Genomic DNA, 26,861 nt, shown 5'->3' with positions numbered 1-26,861 from the left:
GTTCTGTCTGTGTGTATGCCTGCAGGCCAGAAGAGGGCACCAGACCTCATTACAGATGGTTGTGAGCCATCATGTGGTTCCTGGGAATTGAACTCAGGACCTTTGGAAGAGCAGGCAATGCTCTTAACCCCTGAGCCATCTCTCCAGCCCCCCCGATTTACTTTGTATTACGTGGATCATTTTTATCTCTTTTAAATATTTTAATTAGAATCACGCAGAATATGTACATTACTGAATCCCTTCTATCTTAATTGCTTAATTCCTTCTATCTTGTTGCTTCGTCTAATAATAAAACTTCTTTTGCCCCTCAGTTTAAGGCAGTGGTTCCCAACCTTCCTAATGCTGTGACCCTTTAGTACAGTTCCTCATGTTGTGGTGACCCCCAACCAAAAGATTATTTTCATTGTTACTTTGTAACTGTAATTTTGCTACTTTTATAAGTTGTAATGTAAATATCTGTGTTTCCTAATGATCTTAGGAAAGGGTTGTTCAGTGCCCTCCCGGGGGTTGCAACCCACAGGTTAAGAACCGCTGAAAAGCTTTCTTGGCATTGTTCTTGCTCCACTCCTGTCTGGTCTGTTTGTTCTAGGCCATCTTGCCTCTTTGCTTGCAAGTCTTGTAAATGGAATTTTAAATTTTATTCTCTCTCACCTTTACTTGCACACATATAGGAAAGCTGTATCTGGGGTTTAAGCACTCGGGTCCTCACACAGCTTTCTATAACAAACAGGGACAGTAAGTTAGTGACTAGGTTGTCATGTTTCCTTCCATGCGTGGACACAGCAATCACACATACCTCTGAGGACAGTCACGGCAGAGTTAAAATGTAAACACATGGCAGGTGTCCAGCATGTAGCCAGAGCTCAACAAATGTAACTACGGACATAGTATTTCAATATACTAATTTTTAGAGCAGGTAATAAATAAGCTGGACCAATCCTTCCTTTCTGCCTTCTTCCTCCTTTTCTTCCCTCTTTCACAGTTCTCATAGATTTTCTTTTTCAGCAAATCACATCTTATCTCGCCCCCTCACTTCCAATTCTCACAGGATTCTTTTTCACACAGCTCCCTGCTTCTAATTTTTGTTGCCGTGTGTCTGAATTCCACAAGCCTAGTGGCTCAGCACACCACAAAGAACATTTCTGAGTTTCCATGGGTCAACAGTCTGGGAACTTTGTGTCACATCTTCTGCGTGGGTCTGAAGGCTCTCCAAATGCTTGCGAAGGTCATTCTAGCAAGTTCAAACATAAGCTAGCACAAGAATAGAAAATAGGGCTTCAATTTTAAATAGAAGAATGTGATGCTTTGGCAAAAATGTTGGAAATTTGAATTCAACAGTACTTTTCAAAGAATAGAGCATGGTGAGGAGGTTCATATCTGGATGAAAAGATACTCCAAGGAGGAGGAAGTACATGAATTAATCATTAGTGTTCGTGAACAAATATGATTATTCGGGAGATGCGCAAAAGACAGTTGATAAAAACTTAATGATAATGATGTATACTTCGTACTCTTGAAATTCTTCTGAACATACTGGTGTAACATGCAGAACTGTTGATGGGCTGGAATACCCTGCCCCATGTGGACATGTTTATTCAATCCTCCTCCCTGCATGTGGGCAGGACTGTGGCTGAGATGGAATCTTTAAGTGGGTGACACTGACAAATGGGAAGGATTTCATCATGTGCAGTCACAAGTTCTTATCCATAGGGGTACACTGTGGGAAGTGTGCTGCTGGGCCTACTGCTGACGGGACATCATGGAGTGTGCTTACACAGATCTGCGTGGAGCATTTTAGAGTGTGCTCACACAGATCTGCGTGGAGCATCATAGAGTGTGTTACACAGACCCGCATGGAGCATCTTAGAGTGTGCTCACACAGACCTGCGTGGAGCATCTTAGAGTGTGCTCACACAGACCTGCGTGGAGCATCATAGAGTGTGCTCACACAGACCTGCGTGGAGCATCATAGAGTGTGTTACACAGACCCGCGTGGGGCATCATAGAGTGTGTTACACAGATCTGCGTGGAGCATCTTAGAGTGTGTTCACACAGATCTGCGTGGAGCATCATAGAGTGTGTTCACACAGACCTGCGTGGAGCATCTTAGAGTGTGTTACACAGACCCGCGTGGAGCATCATAGAGTGTGTTCACACAGACCTGCGTGGAGCATCTTAGAGTGTGTTACACAGACCCGCGTGGAGCATCTTAGAGTGTGTTCACACAGACCCGCGTGGAGCATCTTAGAGTGTGCTTACACAGACCCGCGTGGAGCATCATAGAGTGTATTACACAGACCCGCATGGAGCATTTTAGAGTGTGCTTACACAGACCTGCGTGGAGCATCTTAGAGTGTGCTTACACAGACCCACGTGGAGCATCTTAGAGTGTGCTCACACAGACCTGCGTGGAGCATCATAGAGTGTGCTCACACAGACTTGCGTGGAGCATCTTAGAGTGTGCTCACACAGACCCGCATGGAGCATTTTAGAGTGTGTTACACAGACCCGCGTGGAGCATCTTAGAGTGTGCTCACACAGACCCGCGTGGAGCATCTTAGAGTGTGCTCACACAGACTTGCGTGGAGCATCTTAGAGTGTGTTCACACAGACCCGCGTGGAGCATCTTAGAGTGTGTTCACACAGACCCGCGTGGAGCATCTTAGAGTGTGCTTACACAGACCCGCGTGGAGCATCGTAGAGTGTGCTCACACAGACTTGCGTGGAGCATCATAGAGTGATAGAGTGTGCTTACACAGACCTCCGTGGGCATCATAGAGTGTGTTACACAGACCCGCATGGAGCATTTTAGAGTGTGCTTACACAGACCCGCGTGGAGCATCATAGAGTGTGTTACACAGACCCGCATGGAGCATTTTAGAGTGTGCTTACACAGACCTGCGTGGAGCATCATAGAGTGTGCTTACACAGACCCGCGTGGAGCATCTTAGAGTGTGCTCACACAGACTTGCGTGGAGCATCATAGAGTGATAGAGTGTGCTTACACAGACCCGCGTGGAGCATCATAGAGTGTGTTACACAGACCCGCATGGAGCATTTTAGAGTGTGCTTACACAGACCCGCGTGGAGCATCATAGAGTGTGTTACACAGACCCGCATGGAGCATTTTAGAGTGTGCTCACACAGACCTGCGTGGAGCATCATAGAGTGTGCTCACACAGACCTGCGTGGAGCATCTTAGAGTGTGTTCACACAGACTTGCGTGGAGCATCATAGAGTGTGCTCACACAGACCCGTGTGGAGCATCATAGAGTGTGCTTACACAGACCCACGTGGAGCATCTTAGAGTGTGCTCACACAGACTTGCGTGGAGCATCATAGAGTGATAGAGTGTGCTTACACAGACCCGCGTGGAGCATCTTAGAGTGTGCTCACACAGACCTGCGTGGAGCATCTTAGAGTGTGCTCACACAGACCCGCGTGGAGCATCATAGAGTGTGCTCACACAGACTTGCGTGGAGCATCTTGGAGTGTGCTCACACAGACCCGTGTGGAGCAGGCCAGTCACTCTATTTGACTTCTTTTTGTTTCTTTGATTTTCCTTTAATTTTGTGTGTGTGTGTGTGTGTGTGTGTGTGTGTGTGTGTGTGAGAGAGAGAGAGAGAGAGAGAGAGAGAGAGAGAGAGAGAGAGAGAGAGAGAGAATATGAATCACTGAGTATCCCGGACTGGCTTCCAATTCCCAGTCTTTCTCTCCCAACCTTCCCAGTGCTGAGATTACAGGCATGTGCCCACATGACCTCTTGTGTGCCTATGTGACCTCTTGATCTATACCAGCCAAACAAAGTGGCTAGAACAAAGCTGCTGCTACCATCACTGTGACAAAATATACAGCTTTATGTTTTTAAATTAATGGGTCTGCATTCTAAAGTAATGATTAAACCATACAGAACATTACACTCTAACCAACATCACTCTCAAATCTGGGGTACCCATTATCATACGTGTGATCGGCCATTGGCAGAAATGTGTTTTAGGTCCTGGATCCATTTGATGAGGAGGAATGGAGGGTTGCCCTAGGTGGGTCTAGCCTGCTAAGGACCTTAGATCATATTTCATGTCGTAGCTGTGAGGTATGACAAGAATTCTCTGGGTTTAACTGCTGACCATGAGTAAACATGCAGCCAGGCTGACATGTGTCTAAGAATGAGGACCATGTCATGTTACCCTCGGAATAAATGCCACCAACCAACCTTGGGATGTGGCTCTCTTCCACCGTATTTAATTAATACGTTTATTAATGCATGTCTTCCTTCTGGATGATCTTTTCTTTCCTTACACGACCCCGATACTCTCAAATAGCAGTGTTGTTTGCTGTACAGAAGCTTTTCAGTTTCCCGAGGTCCCGTGACTGTATGTATTTATATTTTCTGTTGGTCTTAGTGCCCCGTGCTTAGTCATCTTGTTGAGTACGCCCTTTCCTGCGCTGATAAGTTCAAGCCTCTTCCCCACTTTCTCTTCCGTCAGATCCAGAGTAGCAGGTCTCTTGTGTTGGAGTTGAGTTTTATGCAGTGATACATACGGATCTGTTTTCATTCTCGTACGAGCTGCTGTCCAGTTTCACTATCAGCATTTGCGGAAGATGCTGGTTTCCCCACCAGTGTGTAATTTTTGCTTCTTTGTCAAAAACCAGGTGTCCATAGATGTGTGGACTGATGTCTGTGTTTCCAGATCAATCCCACTGATCAATATGTCCTTTTTTCCTGCCAGTGCCATGCTTGTTTCCTACAGTTTCTCTGTAGTATAACCTAAAAATCAGGAACGGTGATGCCTCCAGCAGTTCCTTTATTATTCAGATTTCAGGAATTTTTTCCAGTTTTCCTGGTTTTTTTTTTCTTTTGCTTTCTTCCTTTTCTTGTGTGTGTCTTCTCATACTGACCATGTCCTCAGACTGCCATGAGCTCCTTTCTTCTCCCGCTTCATATTCCTCTCTCTATCCAGCCATATCACTCCTGTCTCCACCACCTCACCCTGGGATTGAAGGTGTTGATCCCAAGTGCTGGGATCACCTTTGTGTGAGCTCTGTATCTCTTCTAGACAGATTCAATCTTGTGTAGCCTAGGGCTGCCTTGAACGAAGAGAGATTTCATCTGTCTCTGGAGTCCTGGGATTAAAGGTGTGTGTGCCACCACTCCCCGGTCTCTAGTGACTTAGCTCTGCACTCTGGTCTTCTGGCAAGCTTTATTTGTTGAAACACAAACAAAATATTACTACAGATAGTTGCTAGGTGAGAAAATGTTGGTTTTCTTCAATGCAATGGTGCCCGGTGTATTAACCACATTCCATGGCTATCCCTGTGGCTATCCCTGTGTTGAGTTGACCAACACAAACTAAACTTTATTTTTTTTAAGAGAGAGCAAAAATAAAAAGTTAGGTGGATGGGAAGATAGGCAGGGGATCTTTAAGGAGTTGGGAGAAGAGGATATATATACACATTGTACAGAACCCTCAAAGAATATATTTCAAATAATTCAAATATAACTTAAAGTAAGTAATAGAGATGGCTGTCATGGACAGGATGATGAGGGAGGAGAGGCAGAGGAAAAGGAGTGTTCAGAGAAGAGCCTCAGAAAAAGGAAAATACCTGACCTTAATATCCTTTCAAGGGATGACAGGAAAACCTATGCCGTGTAATGTAGTCTGGGACAGCCTACATGACAAGAGCATGGGGGAGCTGGGTACAGAGTGGGACCACGAATTAGAAGCAGTAAAACCACAGCACAGATAGCTTTTGAACTCAGTTTCAAAGAGCTTGGGAAGGGAACATAGCCTGAGTTCTGTTTCTGTGAGATCTGGCTCCTTAGGGTGACAGGAGCCACGATAGCATATTGAGGGCTTTCCTCAGGATGGACGTTATGAGCTTTGTCTACTGGTACAGCCCCATCCCCGCCCCCTGCGGAAATGGTTGCGGGGGGAAGGCTGGGACCACCTACTGGAAGTAGCTGGTAGCGAGAGAGGCTGGTTTAGAGTGAGTTCAGGAGAAGACACAGTCACGGGCAGGGCTGGCAGCCTTGGTGCGCGGCTGAGAGCCAGTCAGAGAAAGGCGCACAAAAGAGCGTGAAGCCGATGCGGGAGTTCTATCCGTCTGTATGAAGCTGACCAGGAATGGCTTGAGACAGAGCTGCAGTCTGAAGCGCTGTGGCTGTTACCACTCACTAGGCATCACTCATCCCCGGCAGCTCACTTGCTCTGTTTCTGCAACAGCTTCCTTCCCCAGGCATGGAGCAAACACGGCTTCTTGGCGGCAAGCTGACTCCGCGGTAGCTGTGGGCACACCTGCCATGTGTTTGGGGAAAGTAATCTATTTGGCTCTCATCTTCCTTCTACAAGGACGCCTTCCACTGCTTAAAATGTTGCCTCATCATTTGCCTCTGAATCGGATCTGATGATCTGAACAAAATTCTTGATTGTTGGCATCAAAGGAACATTCCAGCATTAGGAAGACAAGATCTACAGAGCCTGTGTACTCCAGGCCTGTCTGTCAGGCAGTGGTACCGTCCGTGGAAACTACTTTGGGCTCTAATAGGGCCGTTCCTGCCTGACAGTCTGTTCCTCTCTTCATCATCGGCTGCAGCAGGAACTTCTGTCTCAATTCTAATTTTATCTCTTGCAACTTCTAGGTCGGGCAGGAAAGCAGAAAGAGCAAGTTGGTATCCTTGTCACTTGACAGGCTTGAAAGGGGAAGCCTCACCTCTCCGAGTAGCATCCTGCCTCTCCTCTCCGAGTAGCATCCTGCCTCGCCTCTCTGAGTGGCATCCTGCCTCGCCCATTTTTGCCTTTTCTTTCTACAGCTGTTTAATTATATGTTGCCCCTCTCTGACCTTCTGCAGTTTTCCCCATATTCTTGACAAATTGTGGACTTTGAGTAACAAAATGTGCCAGTTAAATGGGTCAGCAGTTTCATGGTGTGGTAGTTTCACAGCTAGCATGGTTCACAACCCGTTTTCTCGTAGGCGTGATATCAAATAAACCTAGAGACCTACTGAGCCCCCAGAATGTGCCACAGCTCCTTACTGGATGCTGGAGTTGGATAAAACTAGCTCAAACCAGGAACTCACCAAGGTCAGCTGGCCTGGGTCTGAAAAAGCATGGGATAAAACTGGACTCGCTGAACATAGTGGACAATGAGGACTACTGAGAACTCAAGAACAACGGCACTGGGTTTTGATCCTACTGCACGTACTGGCTTTGGGGGAGCCTAGGCAGTTTGGATGCTCACCTAACTAGACCTGGAAGGAGGTGGGTGGTCCTTGGACTTCCCACAGGGCAGGGAACCCTGATTGTTTTTCGGGCTCACGAGGGAGGGGGACTTGATTGGGGAAGGGGGAGGGAAATGGGAGGCGGTGGTGGGGAGGAGGCAGAAATCTTTAATAAATAAATAACAAAACAAAACAAAAAGACCAATAGTCAAGGAACAGAGGATTCAAAATTCTTTTCTGTTGTGCTCTGAAGGACGGGTCTCTCTACCCTGGGTCACAAATGGATTTGGGCAGGTGTCCCAAAAGAGACCCCCTCACCTAAGCTTGAAAATCCTTCTCTGAACTGTTCTGGCAGGGCCATGCTGTCCTGGGAACTGACCCCAGTGTATCCGGAGACAGGAAGCCTGCCGCTTCTGTGGAAGCATGGAGAGAGAGAATCCAGCAGCCCACTCCAACTAGAGTAGCATGTGATGCGTTGAAGTCTCAGCCTCTTGCTACTGGGAAGGGGTAGCTGTGAGAGGTCATGTGGGAAGCCCTCAGGTGGTTGGGCGCCAGCTCTTGAAGGGTTTTGTGGGGCCTCCTTCCCTTCCCTCCTTTGCTTTCTAGCCTTGAGGCCTTTCTTCTTTACACACCTTAACCTTTAACCAGGCTGCACTGTCCTCAACGCAGGCCTGAGCAGCAGAGCTAGCCAGTGGTGCACCAAGACCTCCAGAACTGTGAGCCTATGTAAACCATGTGTGTGTGTGTGTGTGTGGTATTTGTATGAGTATGTATTCCCTAGTACATGTTCGTGTACATGTCTCTGTGTGTGCACTGACATGTGAGGAGGTCAAAGGTCAGCATCAAGTATCTGCCTCTCACCCTCCACCTTTGGAGACTGGGTCTCTCACTGAACCTAGAGCTCATCAACTAGCTAGACTGGCTGGCCAGGGATCCATTTGTCTTTGCCTCCTCCTGCCTCTCAATACCGGGGTTACAAAGGATGTACCTCCAAGCTCAGCCTTTACATGGCTACTGGGGATTGAACTCAGGTCCTCCTCGTTGCCCAAGCAAGCCTTTAACCCACTGAGCTATTTTCCTACCATCTGTCTCTGCCCTGTGTAAGCTAATTAACTCAGATGTTTTGTTATGCTGATACGTATACTACATATTAATCAACTATTGTTACTATACTGTAGCAGAACCCAATGGCTTAGATAATGTATTTTTTTTCCCTCACAGTTCTAGAGGTTACAAAGACCAAGGCCTAGGTGCCAACCCTCATGAGAGTTATCTTCCTGGCTTGCAGACATTCCTCTATTGATGGTCTCAAGAGCTTTATTTGGTACATGTGAAGAGAGAGGTGGAGGGAGGCAGAGGGAGAGCCCCCTCCTCCTAAGGGCAGTTTGTCATAATAGGCAGAAGCAAGTGAGGAAGGCTAATGTCTGGGCATAGAGGAAGGCAGAGGACTTTATAATGGCAGAACGTACAGAGGACTCAGCCCAGCCATGCCACCTCCTGACCCTTGAACTATATAGTGAGCTCAGAAGATGTCTTGCTGGGAATTTCCACTCAACCCGAAGAGGAGAATTTGGAGGTGAAGGAATGGAATTGGAGTTTGAAATGTCAAGCAGGAAATAGTGATAGGAGTTGTCATGAGAAGTTCACTAGAGAAATGGCCCTGAGATCTAATGTTGAAATGACTTGAGACCAGGGTGTCTATCTGGTAATGATAGATCTGGCCTCACAGGCTGGTGGGGATGTTTGGGTCTTGGCTAGAAGTCAAGTTCTAGAGACCTGTTGAAGAATTAGACTCAGATGCCCAGAGAGATAGAAGCCAAGGGTCTCTCCAGCATTAGAGAGAGAATAGCAGGAAAAGGATGCTGGACAGCACATGGAGGTTGTGGTTAATTGTCAGTGCTGACTGGAGGATTCATGTGCGTAGACTAAAGCCTGTTGCGTGTAAGGTCTGGTTCTACCGGCTGCGGTCTGTGACTGTAGTGGTTTGAATGAGAATGACCTCCAGGGGCTCATATGTTTGAATGCTTAACCATCACTCGGTAGACCATTTGGGAAGGAGTAAGAGGTGTGTCATTGAGAGTGGGCTCTCATGATTTAAAAGCCCATACCAGGTGCCCATTCTCTCTCTCTCTCTCTCTCTCTCTCTCTCTCTCTCTCTCTCTCTCTCTCTCTCTCTCTCTCTCTCTCTCTCTCTCTCTCTCCCCCACCCCCACTGCCCGTGAATCAGGATGGAAAACTCTCAGCTAAATTGCTCCAGCACCATGCCTGTCTGATTCCCACCATGATAATCATGGACTAACCCTCTAAATCTGTAAGCAAGCCCCTAATTAAATGCTTTCTTTTGTTAAGAGTTGCTCTGGTCCTGTCTATTCACAGCAACAGAAACAGTAACTGAGACAGTGACCAAGCAGACTTTGTAGCTGTATTAGTAGCATGGTCCTCACAGGTCTGCTTGGCCCTTGTGGAGTTCCAGGGATAAAAGCATCCAAGACTTCCAGCTGGGTCGTTGGCTGCCTGACCTAATCCCACAGCGGTAGGTGTGTGAGGTCCATCTTTCCAGGATCTCATGTCCAAAGAGCTTATTTATGATAAGACCTCCTGAATAATTAATTTTCTTGATCAGCAAGCCAGAGCCTCCTTCCCTGGGTCTTTTTAGATATTGGGGTGGGCTGGCGAGGGATGAGATTTAGGCATGAGTGGCCAGTCAGGAGTAGCATGGTTTTGGAAAGTTGAGCTTGTTAGAGGAACACCAGGCCTGGAAGGTGATGGCTTCAGATACATTTGGAATGAGCCGAGTGGGAGAACAACAGGTGCCAGGAACAGAATTCACAGATGCTGAGATGCCTAGCAGACAGCTCTGGGCTGTGGAAGTTTCTTAGGGTGCATAATAGCTAGTTTCCCATGTGACTGGGAAGAGCAGACAAAAATCTTGGGAACATGGAATCAGGGATTAGGACTCTAAGAGGATGCTGAAGAGAGCAGCGTGGGAAATGGGAAGAACACGAGTGATGGAGAACTGCAGAGCCTGGAGGGGCGGGATCTCTTCGGAGGATCGTCCTTTGATGGGCAACGTGGGGCAGCACCTTGTAGCACTTGGCGATCTCTCTGTGACCTTGAGAAGCAAAGCTTCTATTAAGTTGTGGAGGGTGAATACAGATGTTAGATGGGAAGTAGCTTAGTCTCCATAGTCTCTGGTTATTCCTGGACCCAAGGAGACCAAGAATATGTGAATCAAGCCAGTGTCTTCCCTGCCGAGTGCAGACTTTAAGAAAAGGTGGGCCTGGAGCTAGATAAATGTCATGTGTTTGAGCAGTTGTTTTCACAGGCACAAACACACAGTGCATCAGTGTGATAAAGATGACACGGGAGAGGAGAAGCAGGGGGGCAACAACAGGAGCCGGGGCAAGAATAAAGGCAGGGCTTTGTCAGGAAAGGGGTGGGCTGCTGTGAGCCGGTGTCTAGAAAGTTCCAGAGCAGTCTAAGGAGTTATTGCTTATTATCAAGATGGGAAACTTTGCTGGGAACACAGACTGGAGGGAAGGTTGTATGGTGGGGAGCCACCTCACTTCAGAGTGGCCTTCACTCCAGGGGTGTCCACGGGTGGCCTTTGTGTGATTTGATAGGACTCAGCCAGATAAGTTAGAGGACTGGGGAACACAAAGCAGCTTCATGGAGCATCTGTAAACCCGACACTGACATGCTGTGCAATACCGCACAGGAAGCAATCTGCTCTGTAGCGCGTGGGTTTCTCGAACAGCCAGGTCAGTGTGGCCATAGGCTGTCATCATTTGGAGTGGAGACCCAGCTCGTGAAAACACACCACTCTTGTATTGTACGGATTTCACATGTCCTTTTATGAGTGGAACAGGTTGAAGCTAGTCTGAGAGGTTGCCAAATGTCTCACCTCCCTCTGCTCGCCTTCCTTCCAGGTGCTGTTGTCTGGACTCATTGGTGTCGTCTCCTGGAAGAGGCCTCTCTCACTTGTGGTAAGTGGCACCTGGAGCTCCGGGTGGCCTTGGACAGTGCTTTGCCTGCGGAGGAGTGAGCGTGGTAGAGGGAGCGACAGCCAGCGTTCAGCTGTTGGCAGGAGCTGGTGTGCAGTGCTTGGTATGAGCTGGTGGCAGACTTTTGTACCTAGCGTCTGCTTGCGTGCCGATGGGCTCTCAAGAACTGGCTGTGCATTGGCACGCTGCTCTTCCCAGCATGCCCCTTGAGCGATCCCTACGACTGTGCTACCACATCCGTTATCTGCGGGCTTTGGTGACATCCCTCGAGGATATTCTGAGAACAAAGACATTTTGAAAGTCTGGATACCAATGCTTTTTCCAGCCACTAAGATCTGTTTATGTGCTTATGAGATATGTGCATGTGCAAATACTCACACAGGAGTATACAATCAGCATATATTCTACCAGAGTTCAAGACATGTTAGTTTGGGGGAACTTTAGAGGTTGCATGGATAAAACATTTTTTCTTGAGCGGAATCATTACTGGGCAGGGCGAGGAGGCATAGACCACACCAGGGGTGGGAAAGGTTGATGGTCTTTCCCTCTGAGAAGTATCCCCAAGCATCTCTGTGTGTATTGATCTGCAGCCTGGTCTTCTCGGTGTATGCATTAATATATTGATGTGTCCATGTCAGAGCCTTGATGGGCACTGAACAAGGCAGTGTGGTTATGTCCGCCTTTTGTATTAATCAATTATTTAAAAATCTTGTTTTAAGTGATAAGGCTGGGAGACAATGATGCGTACTAAATATTAATGGAAATAGGAAAACAGGAAATGTGTTTGTGGAAGATACTTCCTTCATGAATGTGACTGTGATATCCTGAAATGGTGTCGGGGGAGAATTCAATTGAACTTCCTCTTGTGTAGTTCAGTTCACAGAAGAAATTTCCTTAAATGTTTTAATATAGAACATTTTAAATGTGCAGAAAAGTGGAGGGAGAGGCTAGCATAGTGAATCCTAGTCCCCTCTCCATCCATCCCCAAGAACAACAACAAAACACATCTGGTCTTTCTTTTTCCTTTCGTATGCTCTACTTTCCGGCTCCCAGCCCTTCTTCTCTTTCTTGGATGGATGAACTTATGGCAACTCCATCATGGGGACCAAGAAACTGGCTCTGTGTAGGATGGGTTGGCAGTGCACACACTGGCTGGGGACCAGCCATAACTTCTGAGCTGTCCTTAGCAACGGAGAGACAGTCTGTTCCATTCCTCCACATACCCCCACAGGACAGACAGATTAAGACCTTGGATGCCAGTCACGTAACAAAAAAACAACAATGCTCCTTAGGATGGATGTAGAAACATACATCTTTAGTCACTCAGCCGCCCCCTTCCCCCACTTCTGTACTAGCTCCAGGATGGAGATCCTCGCAGGGTGGCCAGGATGCAGCTGCCTTAGAAATACCTTATGGATGTGGCTCAGATGTATCCTGGGAAAGCTGGAGAGGTTTGTGGAGCTCACACAGGGAGAAAGGGATGGCAGCAGCTGGGCCTGTGGAGGCAGTGTTCCAAGAGCTGGTTCTTGGGGCCTGCTGGGTGATTAGTGTAGGACCAGCTGCTCTCTGGAAGGTGCTTGCATTCACCTTGCCTTGATTGATCTCCTCCCAGGGCCCAGCTGGAGGATGAAGGGCTTCGCTAGGGAAATGCTAGCCACTGTGCCAAACCCCAGATTCTTAGTGGCTCTGTGCAGTGCTGATTTACTCCCATTGGCTCTCCAGTGCAGATGCTGCCCTTGACAGAAGGTTTCAGAAAGATTGTAGGTCTTAATATTTGGTGTCCTCCTATTCCCTATGCCTGGGGCGTCTCTGGGATTCATGGGAGGTGGGTTTGGGTCTCCTTGGCCTAATAGTTGTGCCCAGCGTGTGTATATCTCATGGCAAGAATCATCACCCGGCCATTTCCAGTTACAACGGAGGCTTGCAGGTGCTGCCTGTCTGGATAGACACCACCCAGAAGCAGCCACACACTGTGGAGCAGAGAAAGTGTGGGTGGGGAGTTCTTTGTCCCTCCCCTAACAAGGTTCTTTTGTCTGTGCAGAACCCATGAATACAGAGACCGAACTCTGCATACCTACATATGTATCTATGTATCAGTGAGGAATGACTAGAAAACACAGCACACAGGTTACACTAGCTAGTTTCTGCCTGCTCGTCTATTTGGTTATTTACTTTAAAGAATCTCACAAGATTGTTAACAAGGCCCAAACCCGCAGCCTGGGCCAGCAGCCTAGCACCTCAGGGGAGAATGAGTACCACTTTGCTTTTGAACCTCTCAGTTCCTTCTCTTTAGAGGAGGTCATTCTTTCTTCTTGCGGGGCTTTCAACTGCTTAGATGAAGCCCTATGAGAAGCCCCTACATTAGGCAGGGCATTCAGCTCTGTTCGGCGATTATTGACTTAAACGTACATTTCATCTTAAATACACCCTAAAAACATCAAAACGAGTGTCCCACCAAGCATCTAGCTAGGAATTATGTGTTTGCCTTGTTGACACATAACAAGTGGCTGTCAATCAGGATTCTTACGTGAATGACCCCAAATGTGCCCTCTGTGAAACACTGTGGGTGATAATGGTGGCCGCTGGCTGAGTGTGATGTGGGCACGTCTCTTCCCAGTACTACAGGCAAGAGTCAGTTTGGTATTAAAATACTAAAGAAGAGAAGCGGCAGCCTCCAGGCCTTGACACAACTAACTCATACTTGAGCCCAAGTCTTTGGCATCAAAATTCTTTCTCCCACCCAACCTATCATGGACCTCACAGATATCCCTTTCTGCCTGCTGGCTCTCCTCGAACCACACACCCCTTGACTTGCACATCGCCTCTCATGCCACACCCCAGCCTGGATGCCAGTGAGTCCCTCTTACATCCTCTTCCTAATCATCTTGTCTTTCCGTACTCACCCACAGGGTCTCATTTGTACTCTTTACTATTTGTTCACTTGGTCCCCTCTTCTCTAGGCTTTCACCAGACCCCCCTCTCGCAGGAACCAAGCATAGCCTATTTACAGATATCTGTGCCTGTTTGTTTTTTCTTCTCTCTCTCTCTCTCTCTCTCTCTCTCTCTCTCTCTCTCTCTCTCTCTCTCTCTCTCTCTCTCTCGTTTTTGAGACAGGGTTTCTCTGTAGCTTTGGAGCCTGTCCTGGAAATCGCTCTTGTAGACCAGGCTGTCCTCACAGAGATTCGCCTGCCTCTGCCTCCCAAGTGCTGGGATTAAAGGCATGCACCACCACTTCCTGGCTTTTTTTGGGGGGGGGGTGTTTGCTTTTTCTTAAAGCTACTTGACATGCTTGTGTAGCACAGATAATAAAAACCCAGGGACAGATATCAGGGTTCAACCTGAAGATCAGAAAGACAAAGCAGTCAAGCCACTAAAGAGCTCTTACCTCTGCGAAATCCTTAGACCGAAGGAGCGCGAGTTCCTGTCTCATCCGCTTTATATTCCTCTCTACTGCTGAGATTAAAGGCGTGCACCACCACTGCCTGGCCCCTATGTCTGACTACTGTGGCTGCTGGGATTAAGGTGTGTGCAACCACTGCCTGCCCCTATGTCTGACTAGTGTGACCACTTTGCACTGACCTTCAGGCAAACTTTACTTATGAAAATACAAATGAAATATCATTACATGCTTGCATGCGTGCACACATACCAGTTAATATCTGCGTAGGGCATTAAAGGCTGTATACTTTTTTTCTTCTCGAGTCAAGTTTTTTTTTCTGTGTAACTGCCCTGACATTCCTGGAACTCACTCCATAGACCTGGCTGGCCTCTAATTCACAAAGTTCCTCCTGCCTCTATCTCCTTGAGTGCTGGAATTAAAGGTGTATACCCTGGCAGCTGCATATTTTTAATAAAGAAAAAGCATAATTAGTTCACAATTTTCAAGACAAATTACAAACTATGGCCGTCTCATTGGTTCAGTCTCTGATGGGCCTCGTGACACGTGACACCATGGTGGGAGAGAACACAAGGGAGCAGCTAGTCTCAGCCTTTCATAACTAGCCATTCTTGCAGTAACTCACGTCAGGAGATAGTCATTAATCCCGTCTGAGGAGACAGCCTCAGCGGCCTAATGTCCTCCACTAGGCCCCACTATCATCAAGCTGAGGACCAAACTGTAACCCATACACTCTGTTTACACACTCAAGCCTCAGCCAAGCCATGACACCACGTAAAACACCAACCGTGCTATGTTCAGCTCTTCTTCTTTAAGACCCTCTCAAGTTCCCCAAATCCAGAAAATAGAACTAAATTTTGGAGGTGATGGGTAAGTTGTGGGGAGCAGATGAAGATGAGGGGAGGGTCTTGTCTGGAGTTCTATGGCTGGGTTGCCTTGAAGTCTTTTTTAGTAATAATTTACCACTCCTCTCTCACCCCCTTCAACTTCTCCATATCTCCCATATTCCAGCTCAAATTATTGACCTTTGACCTTTTCTTTAATTGTTATTGTTTTACACAGACGTGCACACACACATAACTTGCTGAGCCCAGTGGTGTGTGTGTGTGTGTGTGTGTGTGTGTGTGTGTGTGTGTGTGCGTTTAGGGCCGACCACTTGGGATTAGATCACCTACCAGAGGTTCATCCCTGGTGAAGGTTGAGTCTCACTTTCTCAGCAGCTACAGAATTGCCTATAGTTCTTCATACAGGGGTGAGGCCTTATGCCACTTTCCCCTTTATGTTGGCATGAAAACTGGTGTTTTCATTGTGATATTTTGTTTGGGTGACCATGTTAAGATTTTATGGATGAAGTTTTCATCACATATAGGAAACACTATTTCACAGCAGAAATTCTCTGTGTGAAATATGATTTCAGGTTCTCTGGCACCTATGATCTTTCTGTCTCCTCTTTTTATAATGTTTCCTGAATTTTAGGTATGGGGATTGCATTATATATAAATGGGTTGGAGCTGAAGCCAGTATAATTTATAACTGTATTCTAAATACTTGTGTCCTTACATCTACAGATAAGTATAGCTCTCTCCTCTCATCAAAGGATCTCCTTTTTTTGCTACAGATGGAGACTATTTCATAAATCTACAACTGGCCAAAACATAGAGAACAACAGATCTTGAAGTCTTGATTTCTCTTCCTCAAGGCCCTGTGTTTATCCTCTCCCATAATGACCCATGTTTCTAGAGGAGGAAACTGACAAGATCTCTGTGAGCTTCCGAACTCATTCCCAGAGAGATCACTGGCCTTTTCTTCTCCTCTCCACTGACAGGCACAATGAACTGTCTGTGAAAGGAGACTGTCCCTAGTGCTCGTTAGGAAGAAGCGGTGTTAGGTGCCCGCTGGAGTCACTGGGTGATTTCAGGAATGAGTGACCGTGCCGGTGGCAGGGATGCACACCTCCAGAGTTCTGTCGACAGCAGCATCCCTTTGGAGACCCTCACACACGAGCGGGTTATTAGCTGTGCTGTGACTCTTCCTTTGCATGGGTCTGAGCCTCTACACTGGCTGTGGGTCGAACGACAGTGCCAAGATTCCTAGCCCAAAGCTGGTGACATGCTGGCAAAAGGGTCTGTGATAGAGGAGGGTATGGGACAGCAGTCACCTGACCAGCACTAGGGAAGAAGACCTTATGAGCATGATACAAGAGGGATACAAAGATGGAAAATGTTGTGCATGTGTGTGGGGAGGTACACACACCCCTTCTGTAGTGTTTTCTGAGAACCTTCTCAGACACTGAAAGCTGGTGGCAGCAGTGACAAACAAAGATAGTGTTTTTTTTTCCCACCTGGTGTCATTTGTCATATGAAATGCCTCCTATGATTGAGGGACTTGCTGTCTTTGTAGTAAATGAATCCCAAGTTAGTACCAGACCACACAACTCTAATTAGATGATTTGTCAAAAAGCCTCAAGAGAAGCATCTTGTGACATTTGCGATCCTAATGGTGACACTCTCGTGTGCAATCGCAGGTAGCATGATTTAAAAAGCTTATGTAAACTAGCAAGGAGTTGAACACTGTCCCCCTACCTTATTTGTAATAATTAATACTTAAGAGACTATTATATAAACAGTTAAATAACATACAAAGATAAAATACCCTTTGTCTTCCTCCCCAAAAGAAACTATCCACAAGGTTGAAATATTTTTATATATAACAGATTATAGATTATCTTATATATCACAAGGCATCGTGAATCTCTTTTAAAGAGTCTGTAGTGATATAGATACCATAGAGATTTAGGAATGTATTGATTTAGCTTGCCTTTTAGGACAGGAGTCTGGCATTTTGGTTAGCTCCTTTGTGAATTACTTTTTCTTATCTTCATAAAAATGTTTCATTGTTTGTGGGTTTCTTAATACATGGATCCTTTTCTGTTTTAAATGAATAATACTTTATCATGCTGTTGTCTTTTATTTTTAATATCACATCTTTTGCTTTATTTATTTGTGTGTATATGTATGTATGTATGTATGTGTGTATGTATGTGTGTATGTATGTGTGTATGTATGTATGTGTGTATGTATGTATGTATGTGTGTATGTATGTATGTGTGTGTATGTATGTGTGTATGTATGTATGTGTGTGTATGTATGTGTGTATGCATGTATGTATGTATGTATGTGTGCGTGCAAGTGTACATGCTCATGTGTCATGCCACAAGTGAGGAGGTCAGAGGACATGGACACAAGTCCTAGGGTCCTGGAGATCAAACTCAGATCAGCAGGCTTGCCAGCATATGTCTTCATTTCCTGAGCAGTCTCTCCTGCCCTGTTTTGTTTTTTTTTTAGTTATTATTATTTTTTTAATTCTGTAAAATCTGTTTCGCTTTACACTCATTTATGTGGCAAACCTTTATATACCCGAGGCTCTCTGTGCCCCGTCATGTTGCTAAGGATGAGTAGTCCACTGTCTGAGTAGTAGTTTTTGAGTGTTAGCATTTCTCCTCACGTGTGACGTGTTTCCCCTCCCATCGCTGGGCCTGAGCCTGGTTATTGAGATCTGTGCTTTGGAATGCACCTGTCAATCTCTCCTGAAGCCGGTACCATCTACTTTAATTAACCAAGCTTCTTAACCAATCATGTTTTTGTTTTGTGAATCATTCTTCTGTCTACTTCTGTACATTTTTCCCTTCAGTACATTTTAGAATAAATATCTCAAGTTGCTTATTATTATGGAATTTTTTTCATCATGAATAAGTTGATCTTATCAGTGAATTTCTGTACAAATGATACCTATAATATTGAGAGACATCTTCTGTTACAGTTTCTGAAATGCTGTAATATATCCACCTTAGATCTGGTTGCCATGCACTGCAAAGCCACACTCGTTCTGATTTTTTGTTTATTTGATGCTTCCAGAAACTTTTACTGCAGCTTACAAGCAAATCATCTCTTCTTTGTCCTTTCTGGTTTGTCTTTCTTGAATTCCAATTCCACCTGCTAAATTGACCTTCTAGGGTCATTGACATTTCCCATCAGTTTCTTGTCTTTTTCTTTCTTTTTGGATATATTTTCTAGCTAGATATGTGGGCGCCTACTATATACACTCTATAGCTAACCCTAGTGTTGAGTTTTTCATTTTGACAGACAGCTGTGCTATTTGTTAAGAACTTTCTATTTTTTCTGGGGTAGCTTTTTTCATACCATCGTTCATGTTTTTTGACACATCCACCCCACAGGTCATTTTGCATCTTTTCTTTCCCAGGCCCCCTTTTTTTTTGCTCAACACCAGCAGCCCTGGTTTGTCCCTTTTCTACTTACTGAAGAATCACCAGCTCTGTGAATATAAAGTCACTTGTAGACATCACATAGTTGGACTGTGTTTTAAATGTATATGTTCATAATGTCTGCCCACAATTGAAGATATTTTCCACTTAACATAAATTCTGTTAAGGAAGGATCATGACTCAGACTCTCTTTGTTTCCTAAGTGCCTCATATGCTAAAGTGTTTGTCTCTTCCTCTATTACTTCCCTCCTTTATGTTTTCTAGCATACTGCTTGACATTTTTGGTTGTGAGCCTAGTCTTTAATGGCTGGGCCATCTCTCTAGCCCTGGCATATTACTTTAATTTTCTTATTTTAAGGATGTATTTTTATGTTATTTTCTTAGTTATTGTCCTTGATAACAAGATGAACGTTGTAATATACAGTAGGCTGTTTCAGATGAATACTAACTTAATGTCAATACTATACAGAAGCTGGCCTTCTGTAACTCTGTTTTTCCTTTTTTTATGCTGTCTTAATACAAATTAAAGCTTGGTGTGTTTTGTGCCCTTCACTCCAACTTTGCAATTATTGTTTTGTTTAATCATCTTTTTAATCAGGCAGGAGAAGTGTTGTGTTTCTCTGTGATGTTATTTCTTTCTCTCGTTTCTTCTAGGACCTCTCTCATAACAAATTACCTTAGTTTTTATTTTGGAATGGCTCAAATTTTAATTTTAAAAGGATGACTTTGCTATATATAGAATTCTTGACTCATAGCTTTTCTTTTTATTCTATTTTATGGCTTTCAATATGCCCCATGCTGCCCTTTGTCATCTGTGGTTTATAAGCGACTCGCTATTGATCTTTTGGGGATCCTTTGTGTGAGTGACAGTCACTTGTTCTTGTTCTGTGATCTCTCTATGACTTCAGCTTTGACAGTTGACCTAAGACGTGTCCAGGTATCAGTCCTTTCAAGTTTGACCTACTTGAAATTCCCTGGGTTTGGAAGTTTAGATTCGTATCTTTTTATCAGATTGGAGAAGTTTGGGGCCATAACTTCTTCAAACATTCTTTCTAACCTTTGTTTTCCCTTCTCCCCTTCCCTCTCTACACCTCATTGTGTGTGCTTTAACATTCTTGGTAATGTTCCATGCATTGCTTAAGGCAGCAGTTCTCAACCTTCCTAAGGCTGCAACCCTTTAGTACAGCTCCTCATGTTGGGGTGACCCCCAACCTTAAAATTATTTTCACTGGTTCTTCGTAACTGTAATTTGCTACTGCTATGAATCGTAATGTATCTGTGTTTTCCCATGGTCTTAGGCGTTGCCTATAAAAGGGTTATCCAACTCCCAAAGGTGTTGTAGACAGCCGGTTGAGAACTCTGGCTTAAGGTCTGTTGTGTTTCTTGGTTCTTTGCTCCCCTTCTGTCCAGACTAAATAATGTCAATTAGCCAATCTTTCAGGTCCCTGCTAATTCCTTCTGCCTACCCAGTCTTGCTGTTTTACTTCTCTGAAGAAGTTTTTGTTGGAATTTTTGTTCTCTTCAGCTGCATAATGTATAGTTGATGCTGTATTATGACCCCTGCCTTTCTTTTGCTATTTTCTATTTGGTGAAATATCATCATTGATTATCCTGTGTTTTTTTTCCTTAAACAAGATTTTCTTTAGCTCTTTCCGGCATATTTAAAAGAGCTAAGCCGAAGTTCTTTCTTTTTTCTTTTTTTTTTTTATTGATAAAAGGAGAATAAAGAAAAGAAAGAAAAAAAAAACAAATTTCCACCTCCTCCCAGCCTCCCATTTCCCTCCCCCTCCTCCCATTCTTCTCCCCCTCCTCCCACCCCTCTCCCTTTCCCCCCACTTTTCTCCCCCTCCCTCTCCAGTCCAAAGAGCAGTCAGGGTTCCCTGCCCTGTGGTAAGTCCTAGGTCCATATCTAGGAAGGTGAACATCCAAACTGGCTAGGCTCCCACCAAGCCAGTACATTGCGTTGGATCAAAACCGCGTGCCATTGTCCTTGGCGTCTCATCAGCCCTCATTGTTCATCATGTTCAGAGAGTCCAGTTTTATCCCATAAAGCCGAAGTTCTTAAGCCTACCATCTGCCTTCCTCGGGGGACGGTTTACATGTATCGTTTTTTCCACTCTAACATGTGCCTGTTCACTATATCTTTACACGGCATGCAATTTCCTGTTGCAGATTCAGACATTTTCATAACTTGTCACTTAGGGCAATTAAATTTACCCCTCTCCCTATTTTATTCTTGATACTGTTTATTGTAGATTTTTGTTGCTTGTTTAGTGATTTTGTAACTAATTCCATAAAATAGTGAATCTGGTAGCTGACTGGATCGTGGTTAGTCAAAGATTCCTTTCAATGCTTGTGGTCAGTGCCTAGTCTTTGCTAAGGGGCTGGTGTGTGTCTGCTGGGACATACCTTGGACATAGTGCCAGGTAGTTGACAATCTGCTTTAGTGCTCATGTCCTGCTTACATGGAATCCTAGACTTAGAGGCTATAGTTCAGAGATGTTTCAAGTCCATCCTGGGCATAAACACAACTCTACATATCTAGGTGGCATACTGTGTTCTCAGAAATATGCTGGGGCTTTTCAAAAGCTATGGATATATTGCTCCTCAGCTTTTACTAAAAGGCTTTTTGGATGTCTCGTCTAATCTTCCCTGGATATTATTCACTACTTAAGCAACGACAGCATAAAAAATACTTATCTATAACTGTATGTGACAGTTATCTCCAAGGGGTCAGGCTTTTCAGACTTTGTGGGTATAAAGGTAAAGTACAGATTATCATTGAGTATGACCTCCAAATAATCACTAGAATGGTCATGTGACAGTTGTTTGGGAATGACCCCTCCCTTCTGGTGGCTTCTAGGCCTGCCCCAGGTATGTGAACTGATGGTTTTCTAGGCTAAGGTGGAGTCAGGGTATGGAGTAGGGCAAAGCCAAAGGACCATAAAGTTCAGTTTCCAGGCTGTTTACTTTGAAAAAAGAATCCCAACGTTGCCCAAAAGATTCTGGGTTACATCCAGAGTTCCCAGCAAGTCGATCCTGGCAGCGTCTCTGGGAATTTGCTTCTTTTTATGCAGCAGTGACATTTCAGGTCTTCACTTGGCCTTTTCTCCTGATGTCACCGGGAAAATTCCTTTTAGAGCTGGCAAGCTGAGAAGTGAGATCCGTCACGGTCACCAGATGAAGGCACACCTGCAAAGATCATTTCCCTGACTCCATAGAGCTCTGGTCTCCTAGTATCTCCTAGTAAGATGCACCTGTAGTTCAAGGTGTCATTGGGAAGATGTTGAACACAATTCTTTATCCCCTTGGAGCGTTTTAATGTAGGCATGTGTAGTTCTTTTTGTTACATTGTTTTATGTTTTTATGTTATGTTTACGTTTATGATGTTGTTTGTGATGTTATATTAATGTTTTTATGTTTGTGGTTCTTTGAGACTCTCCTATCATATTCAGCTTCCTTCCCCCAAATCTTCCCAAATTCCCCTCCCATCCCTTCCCACACAACTTTGCATCTGTAATCCCCCTCCCCCATCAAGGCCTGTTTGTATTGCTGGAATATTTTTGAGTGTGGCCTTGGGGTGTCGTTAGTTGACTGTCTCCCTCCCAGCAGCCAAGAACTGCCCGTAACTTCCTGGTTAACTTCATGCCCAACTTCCCTCTTCATGCTGGGGTTTGTCTGGCTTGAGCCTTACACGGCTCTTGTGCCTGCTGTCTTGTCTGCTGTGAGCAGCCACCCTGCTGCTTCCAGAAGACATCTACAGCCTTGTAGTCTGCCACCATCTCTGGCTCTTATACTCTTTTTGCCTCCTCTCCAGCAGTGGTTCTGGAGCCTTTGAAGGAGGAAGTGTGGAATATATATTTCACTTAAGGCTAGACATTGCACAGTTTCTTACTCTATCTACCTCGGTCAGTTGTGGGTCTCTGTGCTGACCATCATCTGTTGCAACCAGAAGCTTCTCTGGCAAGGGTTGAGAAAAGCTGTACTCTGTGAACACAATCCAGGACAGTAAGAGCTGTTTTAATACTATGTCAACTTAGTAGAACAATGGTAGGGTCTCTCCTAGAACCTGTGCCCTGTCCAGCCATGGGTTCTTGGCCCAGTTCTGGTAACAGGTATGGGTTTCATCTTGCGACAGAGGCCTTAAATCCAATCATAAAGTGCTTGGTTACTTCCATGACATCCTAGCCACTATTGCACCAGTTGGCACATCTTTCCAGGTCCATAATTATTTTAGTACATATGGGGTTCACACCCGAGGAAGACTGTTGATTGCTTTTTTCTGCTGGTAGCATGCATAGCACCTTTAGAACTAGGAAGCTTAGCTAGGGGCAAAGTTTTCAGGTCAGCACCGGCTTGATCTCTAATAGCACACTTCTGGGGCTGAAGAGGCCCTGGTGCTGCTGGATGCAGTACGGTACGGGTGAATCTTAAAAGAAGTAGGCTAAAGGAGCCGGAACTGTTGCCATATCATGTGATTGCAATCCTAGACCTTGGGAGAGTGCAGCATCAAGATCAGCCTGAGCCTGGGTCCCTTTCAAAGCAACACAGGAAGGAGAAAAGAGAAGGGAAAGGGAGGCCAAGAATAAAAGACCACATGATCAGGATTCTCTGGATGCTGGCGACGGAGAGTGGGTTGCTACTCGTCTAGGGCTTGAGTGGTGGGTAGGGTCTTGCAGCGCACTGGCTCAAGGGAATGTCTGGGTTCCATGGAACATTCTGTGCTTTCATTCTGGTGGTGTTTGCATGGCTGTCTGTGTTCGTTAACATTCATTGACCTGTTCAATTAAAATGACTAAATGTTCTTTTCTGCTAATTAGATCTTAATAAATAGAATAAGAACATCCCAGTTTAAACAACACATTCTATTTGATTGCATTAGTCATTATTATCCAAATAAACCCAGGAGGCACAGAAGTCATCTAAGACCGCCTCAGATGGCTCTTAAGATGTCACAGGCCCAAGAAGCACCAATGACAGTCACTCAGAATATTAGACGGATGCTGGACTTCACTGCAAACCTTTGGCTTAGGGGCTGCTGGCTAGGATTCCAGCTCCCAAGACTTAAGTAGAAATAACTAACAAAGGTGACAGTAGTCTGGAAGGTGTGGAAGATCACAGAGTCAAGTGTTTATGTTGTGAACATGTTTGAAACACCACTTAGAGACTATTTTCTCTCCGGTCTTCTGTGGGAGAAAGACCCATAGTAGCTTTCAGTGTTTGAAAACCACAGCCTCGGGTGGTAGGTTAAAAATTCAGTCTTTCTTCAGTAGAATGGATACATTAGCAGGTGCATTCAGACAGGGGGCATTCGGTGCTAAGAAGAGATGACCTGTCAAGCCAGGAGGAGACAAGGAAGAAGCTTAAATGCTTATCACCAAATGAAAGCAGCCATCCAGGAAAGGCTGTATGCCTTTGATAAGGCTCAGTCGGTGAACACAGAGACGGTCAAAAGCTCAGAAGTTGCAAGGGCGTGGAGAAGGTCTAACAGTCAGGAGTAGTAGGGGAGGGATGTCTAGGCACAGCAAGCGAAATGCTTTTGTTGATCCTGTAAGTGTGAATGCTCACCATTATGCATCTGTCTGAGCCATGGAATGCTTAACACCAAGAGTGGGCCCATCAGAAGCCATAGACTTGAGACTTAGTGATGAACCAGTGAGCTCACTAGTTATAACTTCTGTACCTCCCTGGTGGAGGATGTGGCAGCAGCGGAGGCTGTGCATATGTGGAGAGAAGAAATATACAGGACATTTCAGGTCTCCCTACTCAGTTTTGCTGTGGGCCTTAATTATAAAACTAAAATTTACTAAAATTCTTTAAATTACAAACATTGCAAAGGCATAACCCCCGAATTAGGATGCATCCAGTTTATTTGAAATGACTAATAATAAGAAAAATGCATGATCAATCTGTAGCCCCTACACCAGCTGTTTCTGCCTTCCAGATGTGCTGGGAAGGCCTCTGGAGATGAGAATTGAAGGGACAGAAAGCATAGCCACACAATCTCGTCTCTTCATTGTGACTTCTGTGACTAATGGGTAGAACGCAGGGGGTGGGCTGAGACCTGCCCATGTACTGCCTCCACTTAGATCTCATGATAGCCAGTGAGGCAACTGTTGGCCCACCCAAGGAGAAACTGAGGCATAGGACACATAGCTAAAAAGTCCTCTTTCATTAGCTCTGTAGGGTGTGACTCAGACTTGTAACTTGGACTGAGACTTGTAGGGCCAATGAGTCACCGTTTTTGCTTTTATCTGGAACTATCACATAGAGAGCAGGTTTTATTTTCTCTGTGTAACAGTCCTGGCTGCCCTGGAACTCACTCTATAGACCAAGATGGCCTCAAACTCACAAAGATCTGCCTGCCTCTGCCTCCCAAGTGCTAGGATTAAAGGCATGTGCTACCTCCCAGCTTCTTTCCTTTTTCTTAAATGTTTCTAATTAAAGTAGCTTTCTCTATTTTCCCTCCTTCCAGCCCTTCCATTTCTCCCACTCGAGCCGATAGCCTCCTTTTCTTAGATTACTTTTGTTACATAGGTGTGTATGTCTGTATGTGTGTGTACACACAAATCCCTCTATATAGATACAACTTGCTGAGCCTGTTTTTGTTGGTGGTGTATATATGGTTTCGAGGCTGACTGCTTTGCACTAGACAACCAACCAGGGGGCTCGTCCCTTGGGAGAGGCTAGTTCTCATTCTCCCAGGAGTCATTAATTGCCTATAGTTTCTGTCGAGGGGTGGAATCCCAAGAGACGTTCCCCCTTCCACATTAATAAGCCCACTGACATTGCCATTGCTCTGGCCTTGCTTATGCAGCCATTTCTAAGAGAAACTGTTTCCTACAGTCTTTCTGCCCCTTCTTCAGCGATGTTCCCTGAGTCATAGATGCTGGAGCTGTGATGTAGATATGTCTGTTGGGGCTGGGTTCTCCATGATCTCTTAATCTCTTGCGTTGTCTCCAGTTGTGGTTTTTCTGATCTCTGTTTTCTATAAAGACAGGCTTCTATGATGAGAGGTAGCAGCTATACTTATCTGTGGGCATAAGCATAAGGATTTAGAATGAAGTAAGGAGTTATGCCAGTCCAGCCAAGTGGCAATAATAGATTCTTTCCTAAGGTGCGTGAACTCACTAGCTGGCTAGATTTCCAGTACTAGGCATGATTTTTCTCCTGTTGAGTGGGACTTACCTGAAATCCGGCAGCTATTAGTTGTCACCAACCTAATTTGCAAATTTCTACATCAAATTAGGCAAGTGTTGAGATGATGCTTAGGCTCAGGTTACATCTGTCCCTGATAAACTTACCTTTGTGGCACAAGGAGGCATCACCTATGTCCAAGTACTGTTCTAGACAGTCACGAGAGCTTGCTGGTGTCATCGTGGGGTGGAACCAGCAGGTCACAGGACCGGGAAAACAACCTTACCTATTTGTGAATAACCACAAATGACTAGTTCTTGCCATGGTCTTGAGTTTGTTAGAGACCCACAGATGAAGAGCAGTGTTTTTTCTCGTCTTTCCCTTCAGCTGGATTCTGTTGCTTTTGTTTCCCGCAACTGAAGTATTTAACATAACATGCAAATGGCAAGAAGTGGGGAACTCATGATGGATGAACTTCATCCAGGACTGGTGTTTTATATTTCTCTCTCCTCATTGCTATGCTGATCATTTTTCAATGTAAGAAATCTTAAAACCCTGGGCTGCATACATTATCTCCTTTCCAAAAGTGTCTTTGAATTTTTGAACCTACAGAAATGATTCCTGCTGTGCCCATCAGAAATTCAGCCCTAGTCATACTACAAAGTCATATGTCTGACCAGATTCTGTGGGGGGAAAATATGAATCACTTTAACCTTTAATATGAATTCTAGAAAGCCTATGGGGCTTTCTTCCTAAGCCGTGAATTGATCTCAAATATAACTTTAATATGCTATTAAAATATAGGTGAGTTAAAGGTTAATA

General features: G+C 45.1%; 1 protein-coding gene across 2 annotated transcripts in view; it reads left to right on the top strand.

Annotated features, from left to right (window-relative positions):
- Positions 1 to 26,861, top strand: part of Entrep2 (endosomal transmembrane epsin interactor 2) — a 402,661-nt gene that overhangs the window by 172,144 nt on the left and 203,656 nt on the right. For both annotated transcript variants that reach the window (XM_075952880.1, XM_075952878.1), the window contains exon 2: positions 11,149 to 11,205. In XM_075952880.1, the coding sequence (XP_075808995.1) occupies positions 11,149 to 11,205 (57 nt within the window). The remainder of the gene's footprint in view (positions 1 to 11,148; positions 11,206 to 26,861) is intronic.

The sequence above is a fragment of the Microtus pennsylvanicus genome, chromosome 18 (assembly GCF_037038515.1).
Source record: "Microtus pennsylvanicus isolate mMicPen1 chromosome 18, mMicPen1.hap1, whole genome shotgun sequence".
NCBI classification, from domain to species: Eukaryota; Metazoa; Chordata; class Mammalia; order Rodentia; family Cricetidae; genus Microtus; species Microtus pennsylvanicus.
The sequence above is the reverse complement of the archived record's forward strand: the minus strand, read 5'-3'. Positions and strand labels throughout refer to the sequence as shown.